The sequence below is a fragment of the Dicentrarchus labrax genome, unplaced genomic scaffold (genome assembly GCF_905237075.1).
Source record: "Dicentrarchus labrax unplaced genomic scaffold, dlabrax2021, whole genome shotgun sequence".
NCBI classification, from domain to species: domain Eukaryota; kingdom Metazoa; phylum Chordata; class Actinopteri; family Moronidae; genus Dicentrarchus; species Dicentrarchus labrax.
The window spans coordinates 10,236,179-10,261,232 of record NW_026136723.1 but is presented as its reverse complement, the minus strand read 5'-3'; the positions used below and the strand labels follow the sequence as shown (position 1 = coordinate 10,261,232).

The 25,054-nt window shown below is 39.7% G+C and overlaps 1 protein-coding gene across 2 annotated transcripts in view; it reads right to left on the bottom strand.

Moving 5' to 3' along the window:
• adcy2b (adenylate cyclase 2b (brain)) overlaps positions 1 to 25,054 on the bottom strand; it is a 45,550-nt gene that overhangs the window by 7,033 nt on the left and 13,463 nt on the right. The window contains exons 3-18 of one of the 2 annotated variants that reach the window (XM_051390420.1): positions 23,669 to 23,830; positions 22,557 to 22,706; positions 19,292 to 19,440; positions 17,401 to 17,512; positions 16,023 to 16,150; positions 14,888 to 15,046; positions 13,570 to 13,702; positions 9,691 to 9,867; positions 9,545 to 9,585; positions 9,366 to 9,446; positions 7,212 to 7,281; positions 6,769 to 6,866; positions 5,980 to 6,064; positions 3,136 to 3,276; positions 2,003 to 2,128; positions 1,021 to 1,205 (exon numbers count right to left, since the gene is read on the bottom strand). In XM_051390420.1, the coding sequence (XP_051246380.1) occupies positions 1,021 to 1,205; positions 2,003 to 2,128; positions 3,136 to 3,276; positions 5,980 to 6,064; positions 6,769 to 6,866; positions 7,212 to 7,281; positions 9,366 to 9,446; positions 9,545 to 9,585; positions 9,691 to 9,867; positions 13,570 to 13,702; positions 14,888 to 15,046; positions 16,023 to 16,150; positions 17,401 to 17,512; positions 19,292 to 19,440; positions 22,557 to 22,706; positions 23,669 to 23,830 (1,997 nt within the window). The remainder of the gene's footprint in view (positions 1 to 1,020; positions 1,206 to 2,002; positions 2,129 to 3,135; positions 3,277 to 5,979; positions 6,065 to 6,768; positions 6,867 to 7,211; positions 7,282 to 9,365; positions 9,447 to 9,544; positions 9,586 to 9,690; positions 9,868 to 13,569; positions 13,703 to 14,887; positions 15,047 to 16,022; positions 16,151 to 17,400; positions 17,513 to 19,291; positions 19,441 to 22,556; positions 22,707 to 23,668; positions 23,831 to 25,054) is intronic. The other variant, XM_051390421.1, reaches the window with a different exon arrangement.

Below are 25,054 nucleotides of genomic sequence, written 5' to 3'. Positions count from 1 at the left end.
TAACAGACATGATGTTCACTAGGATAGACTGCTACTCTGTATTTAAAGGAACAGAATTAAATGTCTCTCTAGATTGCAGGAAAAATACATTCAAAACTGGTTAAAAATAGTGTGCAGTAATTATGATTTGTAAATAGACATGAATACAAAAAATATATTTTCTCTGTTTATTGATGTGCATGCACAATAAACAGACAACTGAAATTATAACAGGTATTGAAAAAATTGTCCTAGCTTACTGTTAAAGTAGATCATATGTATCAACTTGCCTACATTAGAGGATGAACCCATGTAAAGTCACCAAACTGTAGTGAGACATACAACTTAATGCAACACCAAGATATCTTTCAAGGTAATGAAGTGTAAATTGATGCCTGTCAAGAAACAAAATTGATATATTATGCAGTCCTGGTGTGTTTGCTTTTTCATTTATTACTATTCTTATTTATATGTCCCTGTGCTATGGCGACAACAATAAACCCTTCTTTCTAATAAAGTCTAGGTGAGAAAGAAAAACAAAGAGAGAAATATGAGAGATGGAAAAAAGTATTTCTTCACCAGTCTTTTTTAGTGCTCTGAAAACCTTTTACATAACGGTATTTTTCCAGCAGTGGGACTTCAACTGTCAGTCAAATGTGAGAAATGAATTCAGCTCCATCAACACAAACTGCTGTATCTCATTCTGCCACTCATCTTCCTCCTCTCCAGGGGTTACACTTGATCGACAGTCATATGGTATACTGCTGCCTCAGCAATACTCTTTCCCTCAAGACCCGGGTCCAGTCTCATTAGTCATTTTAATAGGCTCTGCTCAACTGATGCAAGCAGGCTGCAGGGTCGGGGGTTGGTGGGGGGGCAGAGCGTTTCAACCAGATAGCATTGACCTTAAGTGGGTCTAATAATTGTTTCATTACTTTCTAGAGGAGAGAGGAGAGTGTTTGTGTGTGTGTGTGTGTGTGTGTGTGTGTGTGTGTGTGTGTGTGTGTGTGTGTGTGTGTGTGTGTGTGTGTGCGCAAGTACCTATCCAGTGTATCAGTGGGGTACAGCGCTTTGCTAAATCCATCCAGCAGGGAGGCGTGTGTCTGGAGGATGATGATGTTGTAGATCACCACGGCAACCAGCATCACCACCATCTTCAGCTCATAGTTGATCCTCAGGAACACTGAGCACGACACCAGGCCCAGTATACAGCAGTAGATGAAGTACTGGAGGCAGAAAGAGAGTAAGGAACATGGTGATCAAAAACATTTCTACAGAGACGTGCGCCCTGATGTTTATGCTCTTCATGAGATTTGTGTCATACACGATGCATGTATCAAAGAAAAAAGATGAAAATGTAGCTTTGTTTGTTCAGTGTAATAACCGTGGTGAGTCAGCCAACATACAGTATAGTTAGGAAGCAATAACAGAACTAGAAAATATACCAAGAGTCTTATACAACAAACCCATTTTGTTTATGTAAAACCAAAGAATGATACAAATGGCCTCCATGTTTATTAAGAATAAACAGGACAATGAATGAAAGCTTTGAGCTTTAAGAATTCCCCTATATATCTGACAACCTGGCACCACTGATGACTAAAATAAACATATTGGTTTCTCTGGAACGATTTTTTTCTTGCTTGGTGTGAAACTATGTTATCAGCTTAACAGATTTTAAACTGCAATGCAAAAGTTTCCTTGTGAAAGTAGCAACTGTCTGACTGTCTTTTTGAACTGTTTTTCTTCTATGGAGGAATTCTGTGTTCACACCAACATGTCAGCAAAATATACCAACTAAAAGTTTAAGAAGAAAATGTCCCTTAATGTTGCAGTATATGCTGGAAGAAAAGCTAAATTATTATTAGTGCAAATTTATAAATGTTTAGTTAGTTAGGTTTAGATAAATGTTTTAGATAACTGTCAACTCATTTAAGCAGATTTTTGGATACTGGTTGTCAGTAATTTGACATATTTACCATCTTTCCAGCTCATGTTGTTGACTTGGCCCTATTGTACTTACTGGCAGATAGAACTTGTTTTCTCCTGTGTTTTCTTCCTGGAAGAACAGGCTGTCATTACTTAGATTCACAAGTGGAGTAGTTGTCAGGTCGTCCTCTGTGGATCCTCCAGGATCCTCCACGAAGAACTAACAAACAAAACAGAAAAGATGGAGGGTAAAAAGAGTGACCCATTGCTTCGCTGTCACAGCATCCAGAACCCATTTACATTACATTTACAAGTTACTGAGTTAATCAACTCTGACTAAAACCTGTTATTAAATTATGTTGTAATAATCTGCTGTACTTGACTTTAATGTCTCTTACTATGTTTATTGTATTGTTATGCAGCAAAATACCAAAGCAAATTCCTTGTATATAAAAACATCTTTATGAAAACTGAACTGATGTATGATTCTGATAATGAGCTATGTTTACAACTGCACCATGTGAGCTGTGGAGATTAATTGTCCTTTTGACACAGTTTTCTTCTGTGTGACATCTGATTTGTCGGCTAAATTGATTGTTTATGGAGTTTAGTGGTCTGGTCTTTCATACACGTTATCCAGCCCATGTATGTGAATCCCTGCTCATGGACATAAACATGGCAATTACTGCAATATATGAACTAGCAGTAGGAAATAGGCAACATAAATAAATAATGTTAATGTTACATTTGTATTGGCCTGTATTTGAGAATATAATGTGAATATATTACTGTTTGGGTTTTGTAACAGGATACATGACAAGCACTGCATCTTTATCTTAGTGTGGCACCAAAGGTAGAAACAGAAAGTACCAACACAGGCATACGACTTTATAATGTTTAATGCTGAATTTGTACAGCAATTATGAAATAATTTGATACTCAACATTGCAAAGTATGACGTCATACTTTTAATGTCTTATTATACCAATATAAAGCATTATGAAGGCTTACAGCAACTCTTACAATGAATAATGCATACTTGGTGTAATATTAAAAGAATAATTTATTGAAATGTGTTTATTCAGCCCTATCAAAGTTTAAATGTAATTTTAAAGGTTAATGGTAGCACTTTTCTGCCCAGTGTGAATTAAATTAATATTAAAAAGTCATCCACTGTGACCAACCACATCCACAACACAACATCTTAAACTGTAACCAGATTCTCACCATGTTGAAGACGGCCATCACCAGTATGAGAGCAGTGGTCGTCATGGTGAGGACCAATCGCAGCCAGGGATTATTGGTGACAATGATGCGGGAGGAAGTGGGGAACCAGGTTAGAGAACAGAAGGACCCCTTCCTTCCCTGCTGAGGACGCAAAAAAAAAATGGGAATGATTAGAGCAAGAGGTAGAAGCAGTGGATAGAGCCAAAGAACAACAAATATTATACAACTCTACAACGTCTACAAAATAATACTAAACTGAGGACTTTGTAGTGTCTTGTGACTTAAATTAATACAAAGATACAGTTTAGGTGGAAACGTCTCTTTTTTTTCTCTCTAAAGCTCACGGCAGTTCAGCCAATCTTAATACATCTCAGCAAATTCACTGAAAGGCAGGAAGTATAGGACCCAGGCTCATCTATGAAATACATGTAGAGCATGTCAGACAAGGCGTCTCATTAGTTAATTGTGTGCTCTTTCACCAACCACAGCAGCTTTTACTGTTCAGTGTTAAATTGGTGGGTAGTACAAACCAGTCAAACATGATCTCTCTGCTCTTATTGAAGCAGTGTCTATAGCTGATATCTGGATCAGGGCAAGCCGAAGGTTATTGATAACTCTTCATTAATCAGAAGTGACCCACTCACTGGGTGATAATACTCTCTTGAGACACAAGAACGAGGAAAGTAGGCTCTTAGGGGAGACATCAGTTATTGATTGTCCATAAAACACTTCTGACAAGTAGCTGTAGCAGCTTGTAAATAACACCCAACCCTCCTTTTGTGCTGGACAACAAACAACAGCACTGAATTGATGAAAGAAATATTGTATGAAATAAAATAAAATCAGCTCGTATAAATCTCATATAGATTTGCCAGTAGTTTGCAACAGAATGCTGTTGTGAAGCTCTTACAGAGGAATTAGTTACAACTTTATATTTCAAAAGGTCCTTGGATTAAAATGTGTTTGCTTGTGTGTTTAGTATCGACTCATCTCATTCAATTTTATTCTTCCATGTAGTTTTGGTATTTTGACCACAGTTTTTGTTGTCTTGATTACTGGTACGTAGTTTATTGCTAGGGCTATAGGTGTGGGGAAATGCACTAATGTAAAAGAAAAGGAAAGACTTTTTGACTTTTCTGAATTACTGCACTTTACAATGTTTCAGTCATGGACCCCTGTGAGGCATGAAAGATTGGGCAATGCAAAATTAAAGAATTCAAACTTTCCTTCTTTTTCACAGTAATTTTACAGTTGAAAGCAAAATGGCCAAATCATTTAATAAAATGTCAATGTTCAATCTTGTGATGGTACAGTACATGTCCAGAGGGTATCTTGTGAGCTGCTTGATTTCAACAGCTGTAAGAGACCAAAGAGGGAGATTTGTAGAGAATGCATAAAATCATGTATTGGAACATCAAAGGTCCAGTGTGTAACTTTTAGGAGGATCTAGTGGCAGAAATGGAATATAATATGCATAGGTATGTTTTCATTAGTGTATAATCACCTGTAAATAAGAATCGCTTTGATTTTGTTACCTTAGAATGAGCTGTTTTTATCTACAGAGGGAGTGGGTCTTCTTCAATGGAGTTTGCCATGTTCAAACCCATATTTCTACAGTAGCCCAGAAAGAACAAACCAAACACTGACTCTAGATAGGGCCTTTCACGTTTTTAACAAGTTTTGTGGCCACCTTAGTTTATCCTACAGACTTGGAAGGGGAGCGGTATTCAAATGGTTGCAACCTGCTGACACAACCACCCTGGATCTCATAATAATAATAATAATGTGATCTCAAATCACTACAGAGGGGTGGAAGTGGCACAGCGGATCACTGGCAACAGGGAATACAGGATATCTTTCACCAGTGGAGCATGCATAAGGCACACAGCTTCCTCAAGGACCACAGCCAACCAGCACACAGACTGTTCTCCTTCTTACCGCCTGGCAGACGATATAGGAGCATGGCTGCATGTACCACCAGACTTATAGACAGTTTTTACCATCAGGCCATCAGGCTTCTCAACTCATTAATCGAAATATTCCACATCGCAAATCTGCTTACCTGCTATCAACCATGACGGCTGCTATTGCACTGGGACTGACACACTTCTGTATACACTTTTATTTTGACACACAGTCCTCATTTTCATATATTGATATAGTGTTATATTTTATTTATCTCATTCCATTTTTATTTAAACATATTTTTATCTTATTTTATCTTTATTTAACTAGTGCTCTTATTGGGTGATGAAACCCAGATGCGTCAATAGAAAAGTATCGGCAGCAAAACCTTTGTTTTCCTGTGGTACAGCGTGCCTGGTGTCCAAGCATCCAATAAATTCAAACAAAGGCAGGCTTTGCTACTTTACCACTGGCTTCCTGTTTTGATGCCGGTATATCGGTGGAACAATGGCAAATGCTGAGAGGTCAGAGGGATTTAACTTTGATAAACTATGTAATTCAAGGTCAGCCCACTTAATGAGCTTTTTTTCCTCCTTGTCTAGCAGCACAGGAATGGCAAGAGCTCGGTGTCCGCTTAAATCCATTTTTTTCTGTTAATCATATTCGATTGCCCGTGGAGTCCTGTTACACAGGCGCACCAGCTGTTTTGCCCAACGCGCTTTGCCAAGGCGTTTTTGAAGTGGCCGCGCCTGTAGCGACACATCTCTGCCTGATCAGTCCATTACCGCTGAGCTGACCTGATTTTCTCGTCCAACACATTTCATTGTATCATTGACCCTGTGTCACCCCACATATGACTAATAAAACTGAACTACATTCAGTTGTGTGTGTGTGTGTGTGTGTGTGTGTGTATTCACTGATAAATCTGTACAAACCCACCAGAATGTGACCAGCGAAGCAAAGGAGTAGGATCACAGCCAACAGCAGGAATGCCAGGCCAAAGGAGATCCCCAGCACAGCAGTTCTGCAACACACACACACACACACACACACACACACACACACACACACACACACACACACACACACACACACACACACACACGCATTACTCTAAACCCTGTTGGCACCTCCCTGCCCCTCTGCATTGCCAATAAATGTGATGACGATTCTAACTCAGACCTGTGATCCATTTACATTGAATAAGCATAACCATGGATTGTACAGCAGCATTTTGTATATGCTTCATAATGAACTTATGTTCATGTATCACACGGGAGGAACACAGTATAGCTGATTTAAGGATAACTGCCATAAAGAAGATGAAGTCATGTCTAAACGTGCAGAGCGATGCTGCGACAAACAGAGCAAAGAGAAAGAGAGAGAGAGGTGAATTAGACAATCAATGGCCTCTCAGATGCTGAATTACACCTTTGGCTCCCAGAGGCAGTAAATTAGCATGACCGTGAATTTCTCTCCTCGCCATTAAAGAGGCGACACACTTTGATTCACCTGATCTATAATCACTACCAGACATGGTGCCCTTTCATCTCGATCTGCTTTTAAGCATTCTGCCTCGTGCCCCCCTGCCTCTTTCATTTCAGAGCAGTCCTGTTGATGAGACAGCTGGCGTCAAATGGCTTTTTCACATCAACCCGCTGCCACAGCAGGAGTTTGCTGGTGCTATGGGGGCTGTGCGGTAAATCCAGTGAAGGGGTGCAGACTTACTTGGGCAGGACGAGGACCTGCACTATGAATATGCAGCAGAATATGAGGCAGGCGCAGGTGATATAGTACTTGAAGGCTGGTAGTGTTGTGGATCTGTACTGTTGAGAGAAGATAAGGCAGAAAATTAGAAAATTGTGTACAATGTTATGAGGATGTGCACAGGCAATGTCAAAAATTAACACTGAGCATGCACAATGTAAGAATATACCAGACTTCTATGTGTTGAATGAAGCAAGAATGAAGCAAAAACAATCTATAAATTATGAGAAAATATAATAATTTGAAGACAAAGTTATAGTATGGAATATATAGTAGGCAATCTGTGTGCTATAAGGTTGTACAGCCTGCTTAATGACTTGTGTTTCACTGACAACTATACAATTCCATTGATTTGTTTTCCCTTGTGAACAATGCTAGTTGGTGATTTGTATGCATTCGCCTACCTCTTTCTCCAGAGCTTTGTTGTGAAAGAACAATGAGATCCTCTGGATGTCCTCAGACTTCAGCCACTGTCTGGAGACACAAGCGAAACCGAAGGATTCAGAAAATACAGAGGGACCAGGGCTCTGAGTTGTGTTATGTGGTATCTGAAAACTATTCTGTAACTCTTTGTGGTGCTGTAATGAGCAAAATACTCAATAAGTCAAACATGAACTTATTGGTTCTTGTCTTCATCAGTAATTTTATGAAATGTGCAAAGACAACACTGCATTTTCAGTGAATAAAGCCGGAGAGCTTTTTCTTGTTTCATTAATAAAATAAATGATAAAATAAACCGGTGCCCACTCTCAACTCTATTGGATTAGATTTAAATTACACTGTAAATACTGTGCATTCGGAAAATAATTGCTTCTATTTCTTACATCAAAACTGAAAGTGAAGATTTCCGTGCAATGCCAAACTTCTTTTCCTTTATTGGAGATTTCTTCCTTCAACTCAAAGGTACATCGATGGGTTCTGTTTTTTGCCCCAGAATATGATGGATTTTCTTTTTACACAGTTATGTTTTTGACATAACCCTCCACAAAATCCTCAAATGGTTTGAATATCTAGATGCTACCTTCTGCATTTTTCAGCCATTAGTTAAATGACTTTGTTAATCCTAATCTTAATGTTATGACCCTGAACTTAAGTTCTCAGTTTAATATGCTCATAAACGTGTGTCTTTATGGATATGTGGACGGAATTATGCAACAGGAGCCTCATTACAGCCTTATATCAAAAAGGAACAGACAGAAATACATTCCTCCTAGCCAGCAGCGCTCATCTCAGGGCTCTGAAATATGGTTTACCAAAGAGTCAGTTTTATAGATTCAGTTGCCTTTGTCACTCTAATGAGGATTTTATAGATAAAGATCACAGAGGCTACTCTTTACAGTGTATTGATCAGGCTTACCAAGTTGCATTTTCTAAATCCCGCTCTGACCTACTAGAAAAAAGTGTCAAAAAAGATAAAAGTGACTTTAGACAGCATTTTAAGGATCTTCTTTGTCTATAGGAGAGATAACTTATGCAACAAGCTGTTGTGAGTTAATTAATTATCAAAGCAGGTCCAAAAAGGCAGGACTCTTTTAGCTCCTCTAAAAGATGGGAATTATCCATGTGGAAACCGCGCTCAATGCCACAACACATGGAAAACTCAAAAATGATTACCCGTCATGTCAATGAATTTTCACATCCTATCTCCTCTCTATGATTCCAGGACATTGAACACATTGAGTTGCCAAGAGGAGGAGATATGGAAAGAAAGATATGCCAAAGGGAGCTTTTTTGGATTGACACTTTAGATACGCTTCAGCCCACGGGCCTCAATTAGGATTTTGATATTGAATTGATCCAAGAGGTTTTTTTTTCTATATTTATTCTTTTTTCTACTGGTGAGATATTTGTGGTCTCTTATAGATCTGGGGATCTCTGATTTATGACAGCCCTAGCCTGATTCCTTTCAAAGCCCCCTTTACTATGTCATGAAACTGTAAGGTGCTTCCCCTTTTAATGTTTTTCCTATATTCACTGTGTTCCACCCCCTTTTCTGTTTCCCCTTCAATTTGTATGCCTCACAGTATTTGCAGACGACATTTCCTCAAAAGCTTAATTTTAAATATATATATTTAAATGTATTTTAAAAAAGTGATATATTGCATGGATCTAATTGTGTGGAAATCTTCACTTTCTTTACACATTCCAGTGCCTTAGCAAAGATTTAGCTGGGGTGATCAGCTTGCTATTGCTTATGTAAAATCCACCGTGAAATACCAAAGACAACACAGGAAATAAGGGTAGTTTACTCATTTTGTTAATAAGCAGTGATAAAATTGCAATCTATAAAATAAGATAAAACAAATGGCTTTTTGGACTACATGTGGTACTTTAGTCACAGTTTGAACCACTTTACGTTCTTTGACTGACTGATATTTTTTATTTGATTAACTGAGAGGTCTCTGTAAGTCATTATGGTTCAGTATTACTACAGTTAGTACCGTAATCAGAGGACTCCTGAAGATGCTTCTTCTGACTAGATGTTTATACTGCTTACTACCAGGAGGACCCTTATCTGAAGTGGTTGTGCATGACCTGTGATTGTGAAGAGTGCTTACTTCTGCGAATTGATGCCGTCGATGGTGCGAATCATTCGCTCATTTAGTTCCTCCTCAAACCTTCTCCTTTGAGATTTGGATCTAGGATCGAAGTGAAGGGTGGACAGATTTAAACATGAGACACAAAATAAATGTGCTTCTGTGTTTGTGATGAAATGTTGTGAAGGAGTATTGCTCACCTTTCCCTTCTCTGGAAGTGGTACTGCCCCATTGGAACATCCTGAAACAGGAGTCAGACAATTCATCTGTTAATGACAGATATCTGCATCTGTGTGGGTACGTGTGTGATTGCTTGAAAGATGGGCGAGCACTGCATTGTACTTACAGTTGTGTTGATCTTGCCATTATCTGTGGTCATGCTGTCTCTGTGGTGCAGGTTGGCGAAGGGCTTGGCAGCGCCCCAGGACTCCAGGTATCGCGTCATTCTGACAGACGCCCTCATCTTCCCGCCGTCCAGAGAGGGACGAGAGCGCACACCCAACAGAGGGCTGTGCCTCTCAGTCTGGGAAAACCAACAGGAATAAAGAGAGAGAGAGGTGATTTTGTTGTGAGTTGAATGACACCAACCAAATAGAGTGAGACTATCTGACTATTGCTGAAAAGCGTCCACTGTGGTCACAATTGACAATGAAGTGATAAGGTATATATATATAGTCAACTGATTCTGTAATTGCTAAATCTATCTAAACTTAACTAAAAATAGCAAACATAAGCTAATGATCATACCAGACTAATTTAGGTTTCAGCAGCAAAACCCCTCAGTGTATTGAATTGAACTGAAGGGTGCATTTTATTGCTTACAACACTTTTGTAATTCATGTAATTTCAATACAATGTCAATATCATACAGTTAGTTTCAATTTGTCTACAAAATAACCTACAAAACCTGTCATATCTCCTGAATAGTATTATTTTCCCCAAAAAACCAACCTCACAGCATTAGAAAAACTTTAGTTGCTTATATTTTTAAAATGATCTTTTGGAGTAGAATATTCTCTGACTAAAAGATAATAACACACAGAAAGAAAGCGAGATCACATAAGTTACCATTTCAAACCTATTAGGCTGGTGTACAGTACATAACTCACCACAAACATTTCACGTACAGACCTTTATTTCTGACCAACGGTATCTGATGCTCACACTCAGTGGGTGTAAAGTAAAAAGGACTAGGTACTTTGGGAACAGTGGTCAATTGACAGCTCTTGACATCCGTGACCTGCCTGTCAATGTTTCTGAGATACTTAAAACACTTTTAGAGAATGGTGCAGCTCTCCTTTTATTTTGGCATGTATGCTGAGTGCTTCTCTCTGACAAACACACACCACTTTACTGCTGACAGAAACATTGCCCTGCACAAAGCCATACAGCAGTGAAAGTGTTTTTCCCTTTCTCCATGTGAAAATGGAGTAGGTAAAACCTTCAGGGGGATTTGTCAGAAGATGTTTCTTGTTATATTCCTCTGGTGATTTATTTCAGTTGCTTATAGAGACAGGTGTTGTGACAAACCCAACATGGCACATAAGCCTATACGAATTGGAACAGACACTGTCCATAATGGCAGTGTTCATTTCCCATGGGTGTACTGAACAACTCTGACAGTGACAATCAATGACAGTGACAGTGGAGATGACACCTCCTGCGACCCATGCTCCATATTTGGCCTTGATCCATTCAGGGGCTTCTTGAAAATGTCACTGAGCACCCACAGCATTTTCCCAATATCTTATAGGATATTGAAAAGCTATCTCCATTACAGTAAATAAAGGACACACAGTAGCATCTTGTCCTATTTTGTAGATACCTTCACCTATAAGGTAATAATGTTGTAAGAAAGAAATTACCACAGTTTATATACCCAGAGGCTTAGGGTAGGCCTAAAAGTGGTGGTTTAGTTAATTAGTGCAGGGCTGCATGGAGCCAGAGTAAATTAGCTCTCTAAACTCAAGTGTTGCTACACTGCATTCATAAATGGGATACCAGAAAAGTTGAAAATAACATGCAAACATGGTGAGTGCCAATCTCTCCTGAAATGTACTAATACACTGCAGGGAACAGAGAGTGCTATTGAAAAGGCAGCTGATAACATGCAGCTTGTATGATTGCAGAAGTAACCCCTTCTTCAAAACGGAACAGCTGGTGGAGTTACAACAATAGATCATGGAAACATATTGCCCACTGATAAAGTGTGTCGAAATATGTGATATATGTTAGTTGGACAGGTTATGTCAGCACAGATAGACGACTTCTTCTTTTTCTGACATTCTGAGAGATCATAATCACAGCACTATCAAACAAAATATGCTCCGTCATTTACATCAGCAAGGCCGGGTAACTGTTTTGTTTCACTGTGTTTTTCTTGCAATATTCCACTGCAATATGCTGCACTGGGAGAGCAGTTAAAGTGATGAGCTACCATTCCTTGGTCAAGCTCTTTGGATTGCAATCAAAAGATGAAAACGAGAAAACAAAAGGGAGCCAAAGAACCAGATTTGGAGGAATCAATGTTGAAAAGACAGACTGGCTTTGTGTGTCACTGATGGTGTTTTCAAAAGATGCACTGGAAAGCATAAATGCCTTAATTCTTCAGAAGAGAGATGCCACTGAGAACCATGAGGTCTATGAAGCAAGCGTATAGTGAGCACAGTATGCCTGAAGGAGGAAAAGGGAAGGTCTTACTGCAGATATTTAAGGGGGTGGGTGCATCTTAGCCAAGTTATGGAAGGATTAGGAAGGCAGAGGACTGTTAAGCACGGTTTCTCATTTGCCAAGCCAAAAACACTGAGCACAGACTGGATGCCAATAATATATTCTATATAGAGATGTTCTCGGAAGAAAGTTCACAGTAGAGGCAGATCTCTTAAATGTCCCTAACCAGCCCTTTATGTCCTGGTTCGACAGGAGGACCTGCACTATGTCTGCATGGAAAAGATAACTTCAAACAGAACCTTCTCTAAGTAGAGTGATTGACTGAACAACAGCCGAGATGTTGTTCATTAGATAACATACTGTCACTCTTTCACTACACGCTAATATTATTTACCTACACATGACATTGTCAGAAATGTTTAGCTGCCCACTCTGCTCTTGGCAGGATAAAAACCTGTATAAACCTGACCTGCACATCAAAATGTTTGTCTGAAAATAGACCCTCATATTTTTGTATCCTGGCTCATTATATCATCGTGACCCAGTACACAAGCTGGATCCTATAAGTAGCCTAGTTACTGCTGCTGCATACTGACAAAATACTATGTGAATATTTAAACTTGATCATACCTAATGATATATACAGGTAATGTAGTGAATATAATATATTTGCTGCCCTGTGAAAACCATGTATCTCCAAAGCGTCTACTTTTCATAAACTTAGAAAAGTAAATAAACTTTTTTTAAGCTAATTCCCAAGGTTTTTAAAATTCGTAAAATGTTTAGCTTCAGACAATTTTCTCAAACTATAATGCAACAATTATGGATATTCTTTGGACAGCAGTTCAATATTGTACAGTGACCCTAAGAGATCAACACAATACAACTTAAGAAAACACATGCAAATTACGAAACCTTCTTCATCAATTGGACAACACATGTGCAGCAATTAGAAAAACATGCTGAAAATAAAGAAAACACAACCAAATTTGCTGCAAGTATCACAGATAACAACAGAAACTATTTCTAGAGGACACTAACAAGTGATGAAAATGGCTGGGACACGCTTATTGAAGTTATTGAAGTCCTTCATGACAATGCATGGTGTTCCACAGGGATTAATCTTGGGACCCCTACTCTTCCTAATATACTGTAAGTAATGGTTAAAGCATGACAATGTTCACCCAACAGGAGGAAAGTTTCCAATAAATTCAAGCAAAATTTCATCAAATGAAAAATAACTATGCCATAAAGAGTCTCTACATGGACAATGTAAGAGTTTATTTAAAAACAGATTAAAAGTAATACCAAACAAATGAAAAAAACGATCAGAAGTTACTGAGATATTTCAGTCTGGATCAAAGTGGTGGACCAACCAACATTGCATACATAGAGCAACACTGCAAGTATGTCGAAATATTAGCTGAAGAAAAACGTTTCATATTTACCCTGTAGGTGACAATTGCCCACATCTGCTTTTTCTTGTGCTAGAATAACCTCTTTAACAGTGTTTTCTGACTGTACGTGAATGTATAAAACTATGTAACTATCTTACCTTGGGGTTGATGACCAGGAAGGTGACCACTCCATGTTCTTTCAGGTATGAGTCTCGGCTCTGCCCGTCCCCAGGCTCCACCTTATACGAGCCCTTCAAATGCTCCAGAGTCACTGAAGAGATGTGGACCCTCCTGGGGATGAGGCAGGAAGGGATGAGAGGACAGATAATGAGAGGTTAAGAGCTTGCGTCATTGTGCCATTAACAGGTCTATCAAACATATTATTTATTTTCCAGCTTTATAACTACACTAACCTGCAGTTCTCCTTTTTCAGATTTGTTTGTTACCCTTGCAAACAGAGAGGGATGGAAATGGGAATATGTTTTTTCAGCGGGCATGTTTTTTTCAGATACCTTTCAGCAGGGATAAGAGGAGACAAACCATTAGCAGCCCAGTGAGACAACGTGGTGGCACCGGAGAGCTTATTTTCAGTGTAGCATACAATAACCACCAGCCAATTTTCCCATGCTTGTTACAGTGCTGGGATGGCAGAACTAATGGCCACATAACAAATGTAGAGCTGATTGGTCAAATCAGGTGGCTGTAATTGTCTAAAATATTTAGAACGGGGTAGAATTAGAACTGACATATCCCATGTTCCATGTCATTCTTGTAAACATGTGCGTTTCACAATAACTCATACCAATGTATTTATGTAATATATAAATATTTTCAGCTGAGTGATGTTTGTGGTTGTTCTCTTGTTCTTGTTCTGCTGCTGCAACACATCAATATGTTGTTCCCTCAGGTGTATCTTCATATTTGGTTTTAAGGGGGTGGTTTACTGGGGTTCAGCCAACATTGATTTTAGAACACTGATGCTGATATGAATATTTTTTTAAGTTGGATTGGTCTATTATATTTCATGCTGATTACTGATCATTTTGACCATTTCTACACCCTAAAAATGAAAAGAGTAAAGATGCAAGTACTGAGTGTTTTTTTTGTAAGGGTGAAAAAAAAACAATATAGCCTCCTCAAGACATAAGCTCTCCACTGAAACTTAAGATAATGATACTGTGGTACTGCTGGCCACTGGGACTTGCTCATTTCTACTTTACTGCAGTGGAACAGATGGGAATTCACGACTTGCTAAAGTGCAACTCAACATTAATCACTGAGAGAGCAGAAAGTGTTAGTCAATTCCCAAAGCATAGCTCCCTGTCTGGTTTAACAACTAAAACTGGCAACCTTGCAGATACACGCCTTGTTTTTGTTTGCCAAACACACAATCATTTAAAGAATTTGCAAAGCGGCACTGCAACCACAATGAGATGAAGTGAAACACAGTTTTGAAGTACATATCTTATATCTTACCCTGGCACACCTCCTGCCTCCATATGATTGGCTAGCGTTACATCATGTGACCACACATCATACTGCCACTTCCGGAGGCCAATCACACCACACAGGACATTCCCAGAATGAACACCGACACGCATGTTGATATCGACTCCAGTGGCATCACGGACCTTCCTGTGGAGTACAGAGCAAATAATTCATCTTTAAAGGAGTAGTTCACCATTTTGGAAAATGTGCTTTTTTTCTGAGAGTGTGATAAGAAGGTTAATATCAGTCCTAATGTTGAGTAAAGAGCCGGAGTGTTGATGTAATTAGCCTAGCTTAGCATAAAGACCGGGGGAAGGGAGCATGGATCTGTTAAAAACGCTAATATGAACACCTCTAAAGCTCAAAAACGAGACAAGGTTATTGCAACACGATAAAACCCTTGAGATGGATCACTTTGTTTTCAAGTTGGTCCCATTAGTAACACATTGTATCTCATTGATTTAATCAGTACACAAACACTTATAGACAAGATGAATGACAATTACTGGTTTTATGGGGGAGTTTTGTGCTGGAGCTATTTCTTGGCTAATCAAGCATATCCACCAAAATGTTGAACATTTGCATTTTTATAAACTAATATGAGTAATATTGTCTCTATTTATAGACCACTGCCAATGCTGCCAGTAACCAATAATGTATTTTGTGACAAATTTGTCAAAAATGATTCAGTGTTTCATCTAGAATTTAATTCTTGTCAGGGTAGAAAATCCACCACAACTGCGTTAAAATACAGACTCTGCTTCATCATGTCAGAGGTGGACGACACTGAATGTTTAATCTGATTGTGATTAAAGGTCAAAGGCTGGGAGCAAACATATTAGTCTATAAAACTAATGTGTGTGTTTTCATGCAGGAGCCAAAGACAGAGCAGAAAGGGAATATTTATTTTCATTTGCTTGAAATTTGTATTTGTTCAGATGGGAAGCTTATCATATTGAATTCACATTGTGTTTACTCTGGAGTTCAAACAGAGCTGAAATCAAGTCTGGCATTCCTTCTGCTCAATCTGTTTGACAGGCGTGTTTGTTTGTGTTTGTGTTTCCGTTTGTGTGTGTGTGAGAGAGAGAGGGAGAGAGAAAGAGAGAGAGATCTGGTATTTTACTTGATGGCCTCACACATATCCAAGCCCATCTTCACGCAGTTCTTGGCGTGGTGAGGCAGCGACTCAGGCAGACCAGAGACACAATAGTAACAATCTCCCAGGATCTTGATTCGCATACACTCGTTTTCCTTAAATAGAGAGTAAAGCAAAAATTAGGGAAATGGTGATTAAGTGTACATTTCTCATCAACTCCACCATCTGTCCAAAATGATCGATATCTTTGGTAACAGTTCACTATTTCCTTGCGTTCTTTCTCACCTCCACACAACCCTCACGCACACAAGCAGTCACATCCATCAAGCCCAAAACCGTACACCCACACACCTCACACATTAGCTCTTATTCCACATGTGGGATGTGTAACGGCTCATCGTTGGATCGAGTTTACATAACGGCAGCTTCGTCAGGCGGAAGGACAGAGCTGCTGGACACAAAGCTGAGAGAGCCTGACTCAACCGTTTAGAGCTGAATAGCAAGAGTACCCATGAGACCGCGAGATACACTCTGACCAGCCCACACTGCTACAACCTGCAGCTGTTAACATGCACGGCGCTCTGGGAAGGTACGGTACGGAGGATGACACTGCCCGCAGGACAGAGAAAACATTCATTTCAAGGCCATGCTTCATTTGATCGACAGCACAAGATAGACTGTGTTCTCTCTTCTTCATTTGTACCTAACCAATTGGTGCATATTAATCAAATTAGGTCAAATGTTATAGACTTCAGGTAACATTAGCTAAAGGCAATATTTGTGGACCAAAACACATTTATTTTATGTCCTAAACATCCTTAATTTCTCCATCGAATCCAAATGAATTTTTAATTAAAAATGACATACATTTTAGTATGATGCCATTATTATTATATTATATACACTGTGATTTGTGGTTTTCTTATCTACAATCCATTGAATGAAGTCTGACAGAGCTTCGCAGGACAACAAGTTTCTCACTGAAATCTTAAAAATAAAGTTAAAGGTTTAGTTTAAGGTTGTTTAAATGGTGGTGGTGCAGTATTGGACTGCATTACACAGGAAAGTGTTTCCAATATTTTGTCTACCTCATTCATATACTGTACAGTGAGGAGCAAAACACTGCACAGTACAGAATATTGCAATAGGGCTGAATCAACACAGAGGATTTTTTACAGGACTGTTGTAAAATTAAATATTTTTTTCAGAGAGAACAGACATCCCCGGACTAGAAAAGAGATGAACAGCCTCTTCTGGTGTACGTACTGTATGTGTGTTTGAGGGCAGGTGTCCCTTCCCTTTTCTACTTTTTCATCCATTTCTGCTGTGACTGTTTTTATGTGAAGCACACAGAGTGTCCTTGTGTATGTGTATATAGTATATATATAAATGAAGATGGGCTTACCTTTGCAATCTGGTCAAACTTTCCAAAGAGTTCATTCAGCATATGCACAAGTTCACCTGGAGAACAGTCACTGGCCAGCCTGGTGAAGCCCACAATGTCGGCATACAGAATGCTGCAAAAAAAATAGAAGATATTTGTTGGAGTTGATGGGACTGCTTTGAATGAACAATGTTGTTTAGTTTCACAGCCAAAATGTTTCCTCTGTCGCTCCCGACATTATCACCAGTGTGCATTAAGAACATACATTTGTTGCTGTTCATTTTCCCAATGCAAAAATAAATAAATAATGCACACATGCTGGTTTTCCATCCAGAGTTTAGCTAATTTACATGGACCAGGCACCTAATCTGTTTTTTAATGAATCACTTTAGTATCGCGTACCTTCTTTCCTATTAATATTTCACATTTACATTATATAAGATAAAAAAAAAAAACAAAAAGAAGCATATGACATTCTGAAAAATATGGCAATATTTTAGCTAAATACATAAAAAGCACTGGTAGACTCAGGGTCACACCTTCCTGGTGTCGCCATCTTCATGGATGCCACTATGCTAGATAAAACATGATAATGTCCCTACAGTGACCCACTGCGCAAGAAAATGTGATAAAGTGCCCTGTAGGGTGCCCTTTAGGTGGAGAGAACATGATGCAGGGACATATAAGATGCACTACATGCTACTGAATCAGTGGGCCTCTACGTGCCTCTAAATCAGTGGTTCTCAAACTTTTTCTGGCAAAGCTGAAAAGAAATTCATGCCCCACAGCCCACAAATTTTATCAATCATTAAGCAGGGTTTGGAACTGTTTCATCATAAATGCATCACAACTTTGTGCATGCTGGCGCCCTTTTTATTTTACTGCACCTGCCCCTCAGACAGCCTGAGTCCACCACTGATAAAAAGGTTAGGCAGTTTATTTGCTTCATGTGAAAAATGTTGTTTTTGCAATAGACTTATACATTACTTTATAAACACTGTCTGCTCCTCAGAAATGTGACAAGTCTGTAAAACCTATACTGACTATATCCCAAAGAGAAGGAATGATATTTCAATAAGCATAAAAAGACACAATTTAACCTGTTCCTCAACACCAACAACCAATTATTACAGCTGCAGACAGGATAGTGGAGGCAGTGGCTGGTGTTTGGCTCACCACTAACTGTCTAGTGTAGGAGGATCCCAGCAGAATCACAATGCCACCTGTCCTTGGGTGTCAGTTCTTAGTTCTGGAGAGATTGCCCTCTTCACTGTGCACTAGAGCATGTGAGAATTTGTTATTATTGGAAGGATAATATGCAGATCAACAGGAGGACACAGACACACACATATGGACACACACACACACACACACACACACACACACACACACACACACACACACACACACACACACACACGCCGCTTAAAAGGGACACAGTGATATTGTTTCTCATCTGAAGGGAAACAGGTTTTTAGAGGGCAATCTATGGAGAGCCCCTTATGTTTAGCCTGTGTCTTTGAACCTCACCAACATAGAGGAGGGTATCATTGAGAACAGAGGACATGGACTCCTCTTCATTTGGTAAAGTGACCTCGGAGCACAATGGAGGTGGATTAACTCTGAATTGAATTTGGCCATAGAAATGAAAAGGAATAAGAAGATGGGATGTAGAGAAGATAGAGAAAGGAAAGGAGAAGAAGAAATAAAGGGAGATGATAGAAGATGAGTGGAGCACAGAGTATAGGAGCAATCCAAATGTGAGAGCAGGGGGGAGGACAAAAGAGGATGAGGGCTGAGCAGTGACAAGGGGGAGGACAGGATGGTATAGGAGCAATCAAGCACGGAGACGAGAGCAGCAAATAATAACCTTTATTATTTGGTGGCACAGATAAAGGAGAAGGATCCTTACCTGACATTGGTGTGCCGCTGCACGTAGAGGTTGTGGAAGTTGTTGGTGCTCTCGGTTCGGCCGAAGTTGGGTCCCTGCAGCCTCTGGATGATCTCGGCTTTCATCACCCTGGCTATGTGAGCCGGCAATAAGGACAACAGCAAACGCTCCTGGAGACAGAGAGCCAAGGCGAGAGAGAGTTAAGCAACCAGGATGTAGGAAATGAACTATGTAGCCATTTTGAGAACATGAAAAAAAATGAATGAGATTGTTGAGACAATACTATAGAAGCGACAGAATAAAATAAAAAAATCCTTGGATCTCTGAGTTAATCTGGCAGGAAATATTCATCCAAAATACATGTTTTTGATTTCTAAATCACTCAGCATGACTGGTACAAAGAGAAAAGATAGTTAGAATTATTATTACTAATCCGATCAACATTCTCCACATATTAAAAAGTGTTTGTTGGACTATATGCAGGATTTGTATGAAGAAGAATATACATTTGTCATGTAAAATATGTGCTCTGTAAAATGTTTTGTTATTCTGAGTTATTTAACCAGGTTGTTCTGTTCTGTTCACTAACACTGCATATAAATATAGCCACTGTTGGCCACAGCTAATATTTAACCTCCTAAATAGATTTTTACATCCCCTTAATGATGGTTCACTGGGGCAAATTTTTCATCACTGCGCACAGGAAGCCGAGTACAGAAGAATGATTGAGGCAGTGAAATTTTCCTCATTTTCAATATGAAGCAAGGCGGAGGAAAGCACAGCAAGTTCTGTAAATCTGTAGATTGCCTGTGATCTTACACGAGAAACCGAGCAGGCAAGATAACCAGCCTGTCAACACTGCTGCACATCTACACTTGTGGGACAGTCCTGGAGAGACATGTCTTCTGGCTGAAATGCACTAAGGGGCAGCTGTTTGACTCTGAGATGCTGCCACCAAAGTTTGATGGTTGCTGTTGTTTTATAAAGTTGACACATTTAAGTTTACCTACAGCAACACTGGAAATATAAACACGTCATTGTAGAATATGGTCAGTTATCTGGGGGGATAAGAAAAATGGAGAACAAGGGAGATGCAAGAGCCATCGTCCACAGCTGGTGTGCAACCTTGTAAGGTTGTGGGTTTTAATTTAGCACCATCCACATCAGATGGAGGTTTGTTTGAGGGTGATTTTGGTGTGCGTGAGTGTTTGGGTATGTGTGTGGGTGTGTGTGTGTGTGTGTGTGCATATTAGAGAGAGCGAATAGCTGCCTGAGGGGGTGTGACTCATAAATGCGGCTCACAGTAGAGAGGGTCATTACATTGTTCACACACCACAGGCTCATTTCCTAAAACACAGCAGCAAATTAAGTAGAGAGGAGTTGGGGGGGTGCACTAAAAATAGAAACCCACACCACCTGCACTTATTTACTTATTCAGCACTGAAGCAATATGAACAGTACTGTGAGTGCGTAGATGGCGTATAATAGCCTGAAGGGATGTGAGTAATCGTGTTTGATTAATGAACTGAAGGGATCCGTATTCAGCTATTGAATGACATTTGGCATTGTTTAGTTATGCACTGGCATTTGCGTACATCCACACACACACACACACACACACACACACACACACACACACACACACACACACACACACACACACACACACACACATTGCAGAAAAACATATGTGAGTTGTCCAACACGATCATTGCTAAAGGTACATTTCTGTTTACCTTTAGCCAACTAAAATATTCAGAAAATGTGTAAGTGACCTTTGTTTATCAATGTTTCACAACTTGAATTCACATGAAAAAGAAAAATAACCAGAACTTTCCAGAATAAATGCATGTCATAACTAACTATGAGGGAAATCCTTGAAATTCTACAACTCCAACAAAATAGTCATAGCTATCCTTACTGAGTGGACCACCAGTTATTAATGTGTAATTTTATGTCATTTCCCTGGTCGAAGTGCCTAATGTCAGGGCAAAGACGCTAATGTCAAGCAAATGTCACAGCATAATGCCTCTTTAGACATGACCGACTTACCAACTCCTCATCCCTGACAAAACTGAGAAGTGAAATATTTTGGCAACAAAACAGATTTTGGTTTGAATTTCATTCGGGCTCTCATGCATTATGTGTGGCTCTGAGAGAGAGAGATAGGCTAATGTCAGCATGCTTACAAGCATAATAAGCTGAGGCTGATGAAAAAGTTGTTTTGCAGGTTTGTATTAGAAATAAAATTACATGAAAAGGAAGGGAACAATTACAATTCTTTCTCAAACCAATCTCAAAGCAATCCATCCAGTAGTTGTTGAGACATTTCACTCAGAGCCACAAATGCACAACTGCATTGTGGCGCTACATGAAAAGTCAGGAAATCAGACAAAATCATTAGAGAACATCTTCTAGGGATCATGAGTGTCTGTACAAAATTTCATGGCAATAGTTGATATTTCAGTCTGGACCAACCAATTGACAGACTGGGACAGGCAGTGCCATTCCTAGAACTAAAACAAGGGAGTAATTATATACTACACTGTTGTATACTGCAATAATTATCATCCAGTGGGCCACGAAGGCAGTGGTACTGCCAAATGGTTAGATTAACATTACAAATTATAAAGCTATTTATATTTTATACCTAAATGTGTCCAGGAATTCACAAAAAATAAAAATCATCAAATTAAAATGCACATTTTCAGTGAACATTTATTTACCCTTCATCAGGTAGAGACAAACCTCAGATGCAGTAACGCAAAATGGATCAGTTCAGTCAAGTAATGTGTAACACAACCCTTCGCCAGTAAAAGCTTCAAAGCCTGTGGTGAGGAAATACCAGCCTCAATACATTAAATATAGATTCATAATGGCAAGCAGTGATCCTAAGCCAAATATGCTGAATGTGGTAAAATCCTGTCATAGCCCATGTGAGGTATAGATAGATTGTTAAATTTTGTAGTCTTACATTTTACTCAACAGTAAAAGGTATAGCTGATGTGTCACTTGCATCCAGTGAGGCAGGAACTGACATTGAGATTTCTTTTTTTGGGGGGGCTTTTATTGCCTTTACTTGATAGTGACAGCTGAAGATAGACAGGAAAGGGGGTGGTAGAGAGAGGGGATGACAAAACTGCAAAGGGCTGCAGGTCAGATTCGAACCCTGGGCTGCTGCAGCAAGGACTCAGCCTCGGTACATGGGGAACCAGCTCTACCCACTGAGCTAACTGGGCACCGTGACATTGAGAGTTTAATCACTTATTCATCTTTGCGTGTGTACCTGTTGGTGCTTCTCAAACTCTAGTTTGATGGGGGACTTGATGCAGTTGCAGGTGTCTTGGTAGGTCTGTTTGAGCGCCAGGTCCATCAGGTGCTTGTGGTATGCTCCAGCCAGGTTCCCACAGGTGAAGATGATCACATTGGCTAAGATCTGCCACGTACACCACATGCACACACATACACACAAAGAATAAGGCATTAAAATAATGTCAGGAGATGACGCATGTTCCAGATCAGCTGTAATTCCCCCACTATCTACCTCCTTCTACTTAAACCGACATTATTACCTTGTAAAAGCAGGCCAGAGCACGCACTTCGATTGCGCTTTTACACCACTATGTCAACCTTAAGCTCTTAAAATTGCGGCCTCGTATATCAATAGGTTGTCCTTGGTGCTGTATCCAAGGGCAATGAACATCTTTGAGCATGTTTTATTGTTGTGTGCTTTTCCACTGTCTGTGTGTGAGAGGGAGAGAAGAGAGACTATTATTGTTTGAGTGTAATCAGTGTGTTTACTTTGTCGGTTGATTAGAAAGAGTCAGTGAGTGTGTGTGTGTGTGTGTGTGTGTGTGTGTGTGTCAGCCTCAGACATACAAGTGATGAGAAAATCAATTCCATTAAGTGTTATCTGGCATGTTTCTGTATCTTTGTTGAAATTTACAGATGCCACACTTATCTTATTGGTCTGTGGTGTTTGTTGTTCGGTGTATTAATAGAAGCAAGATGAAGTTTCTTAACATTCATTTAGGACCAGCGTTTTAAGGACTGAGTACATTAAAGGCAGTTTATTTGTCTCTGGAGGCCTTGCTGAATGTGCTGTGTCGCAATGATACAGGATGGGTTCACTGTTTTACAACGCGGCCTTTATTAAAACAGTGTACCTCATCATTTTAAATTGTGCATGCAACAGCCTTACCAATTTTGCCTTTGAGAAGCCAACCCCTGTGCTGCAGCTAATAGTGCAGTAAGTGAAGCGATCATTTAAGCCTTCAGAAAAGCCAAAATGGGAAGCTCACAGCAGAGTCATCTCGACCACAACTGCCACAGAAGCAGGAAGTTGTGTAAACAGTCCCGTTATGAGCTGTGTGTTCAAAAGTTTGAGAGTTGTCTTACCTGCCACACTAGAGGCTCCAGTTCCGTGACTTTGGAGGCCAGACAGACGCTGAGGGTGACGGTGTGCGAGAAGCAGGTGACGGCGCTGGCTATAATGGCCCCTCTCATGGAGAAGGGCAGCATGGTGTAGACAACAAACACAATGAAGAGGAAGAAGGACACCTGGAAACAAGAAACAGGAAAATGTTGATAGGTAAAGTGGCAGATCCAGATCTCAGTCTATAAATCGAAGTAAACCGGGAGCAATATATAATTTAGCTGCTGTTTGAGAGAAATATTCAGCATCACAGGTCATGCAATTCTGGGCTGCATGGTCATACAAGTGCTGCAGTGATGCCAAGAATTACCACAGCAATGCCTAAATATAGATCACGAAAAAGGCCTGCCATCAAAACTCACCAGAGATTTATGTACTGCATCTTCCCTTTGTTGGCTTTTTGTCCAAATACAGAATAGAGTTACATGAGTTAAGTGGGCTGCCCACTCTTCTTCACAAAAACATCCAACGATAAATTGCTGATCCTCTGATAAATTATAAGAGATGAGTGGGCTGCTCACTCAACATTACAAAAAACTAAATCCCGAGATAAATTGCCTTGAAAACAAAACACAACATATCACAGAGTCACAAAAATACTTAAGTATAATATAATGACTGCTCACATATTTAATTTCAGTAAGACAGCGTAGTGCTTCAGTAGAAAATATTCAGGAGTTTCCTGCTTATTTACTCTAATCAGTCCACTCTCTTTCCAGGTTTCCATCAAAGCCACTTACACTGACCTCCCATCTGCTCTGTGTGTGTGCATGTTCCTGTGTGTGCTACATTTGTCTTTCCTACTGTGTTGCTCATTGATGACTTGTGCCTTAACCTCCTCCTTCGTCCCTGTCCACTTCCCCCTGCTGTCAGTCCACATCTTCCTGTTATGGTGGCGACCAGCGCGAACGGGTCACCGTTTTAACTGGGACACCAGATGAACTGTGACCTTCCTGCCTGTCTGTTTATTTCCTGTGTCTTTCAGGTTCAGAGAGTCTGCGTGCAAACAGGATTCTACTGAGTGACAGCTGGGAGTGACTCAAATTTGCTGAAAACAAAATTGCTGGGACCTGGATCCCCATGTGTCATGTTATTATGCATATAAAATGTGAAATACTTTTGTCTTACACAAGTCCAGCTTCACATGCTATTCACAGTGTTTATGACATCAGCATCATAAACATTATTTGCAGAGACAGGGTACTTGGTGATGCGTTACAAAGATATCATGACTCATACCACTGACATGTAGTGTGTTGTCAGGCAAAACCATGACTAGAACATCGGATATAAGTGATTGTCTGGTTGACCGAGTTCCTTCTAAAAGAAGACCTGAACACAGAGGAAAG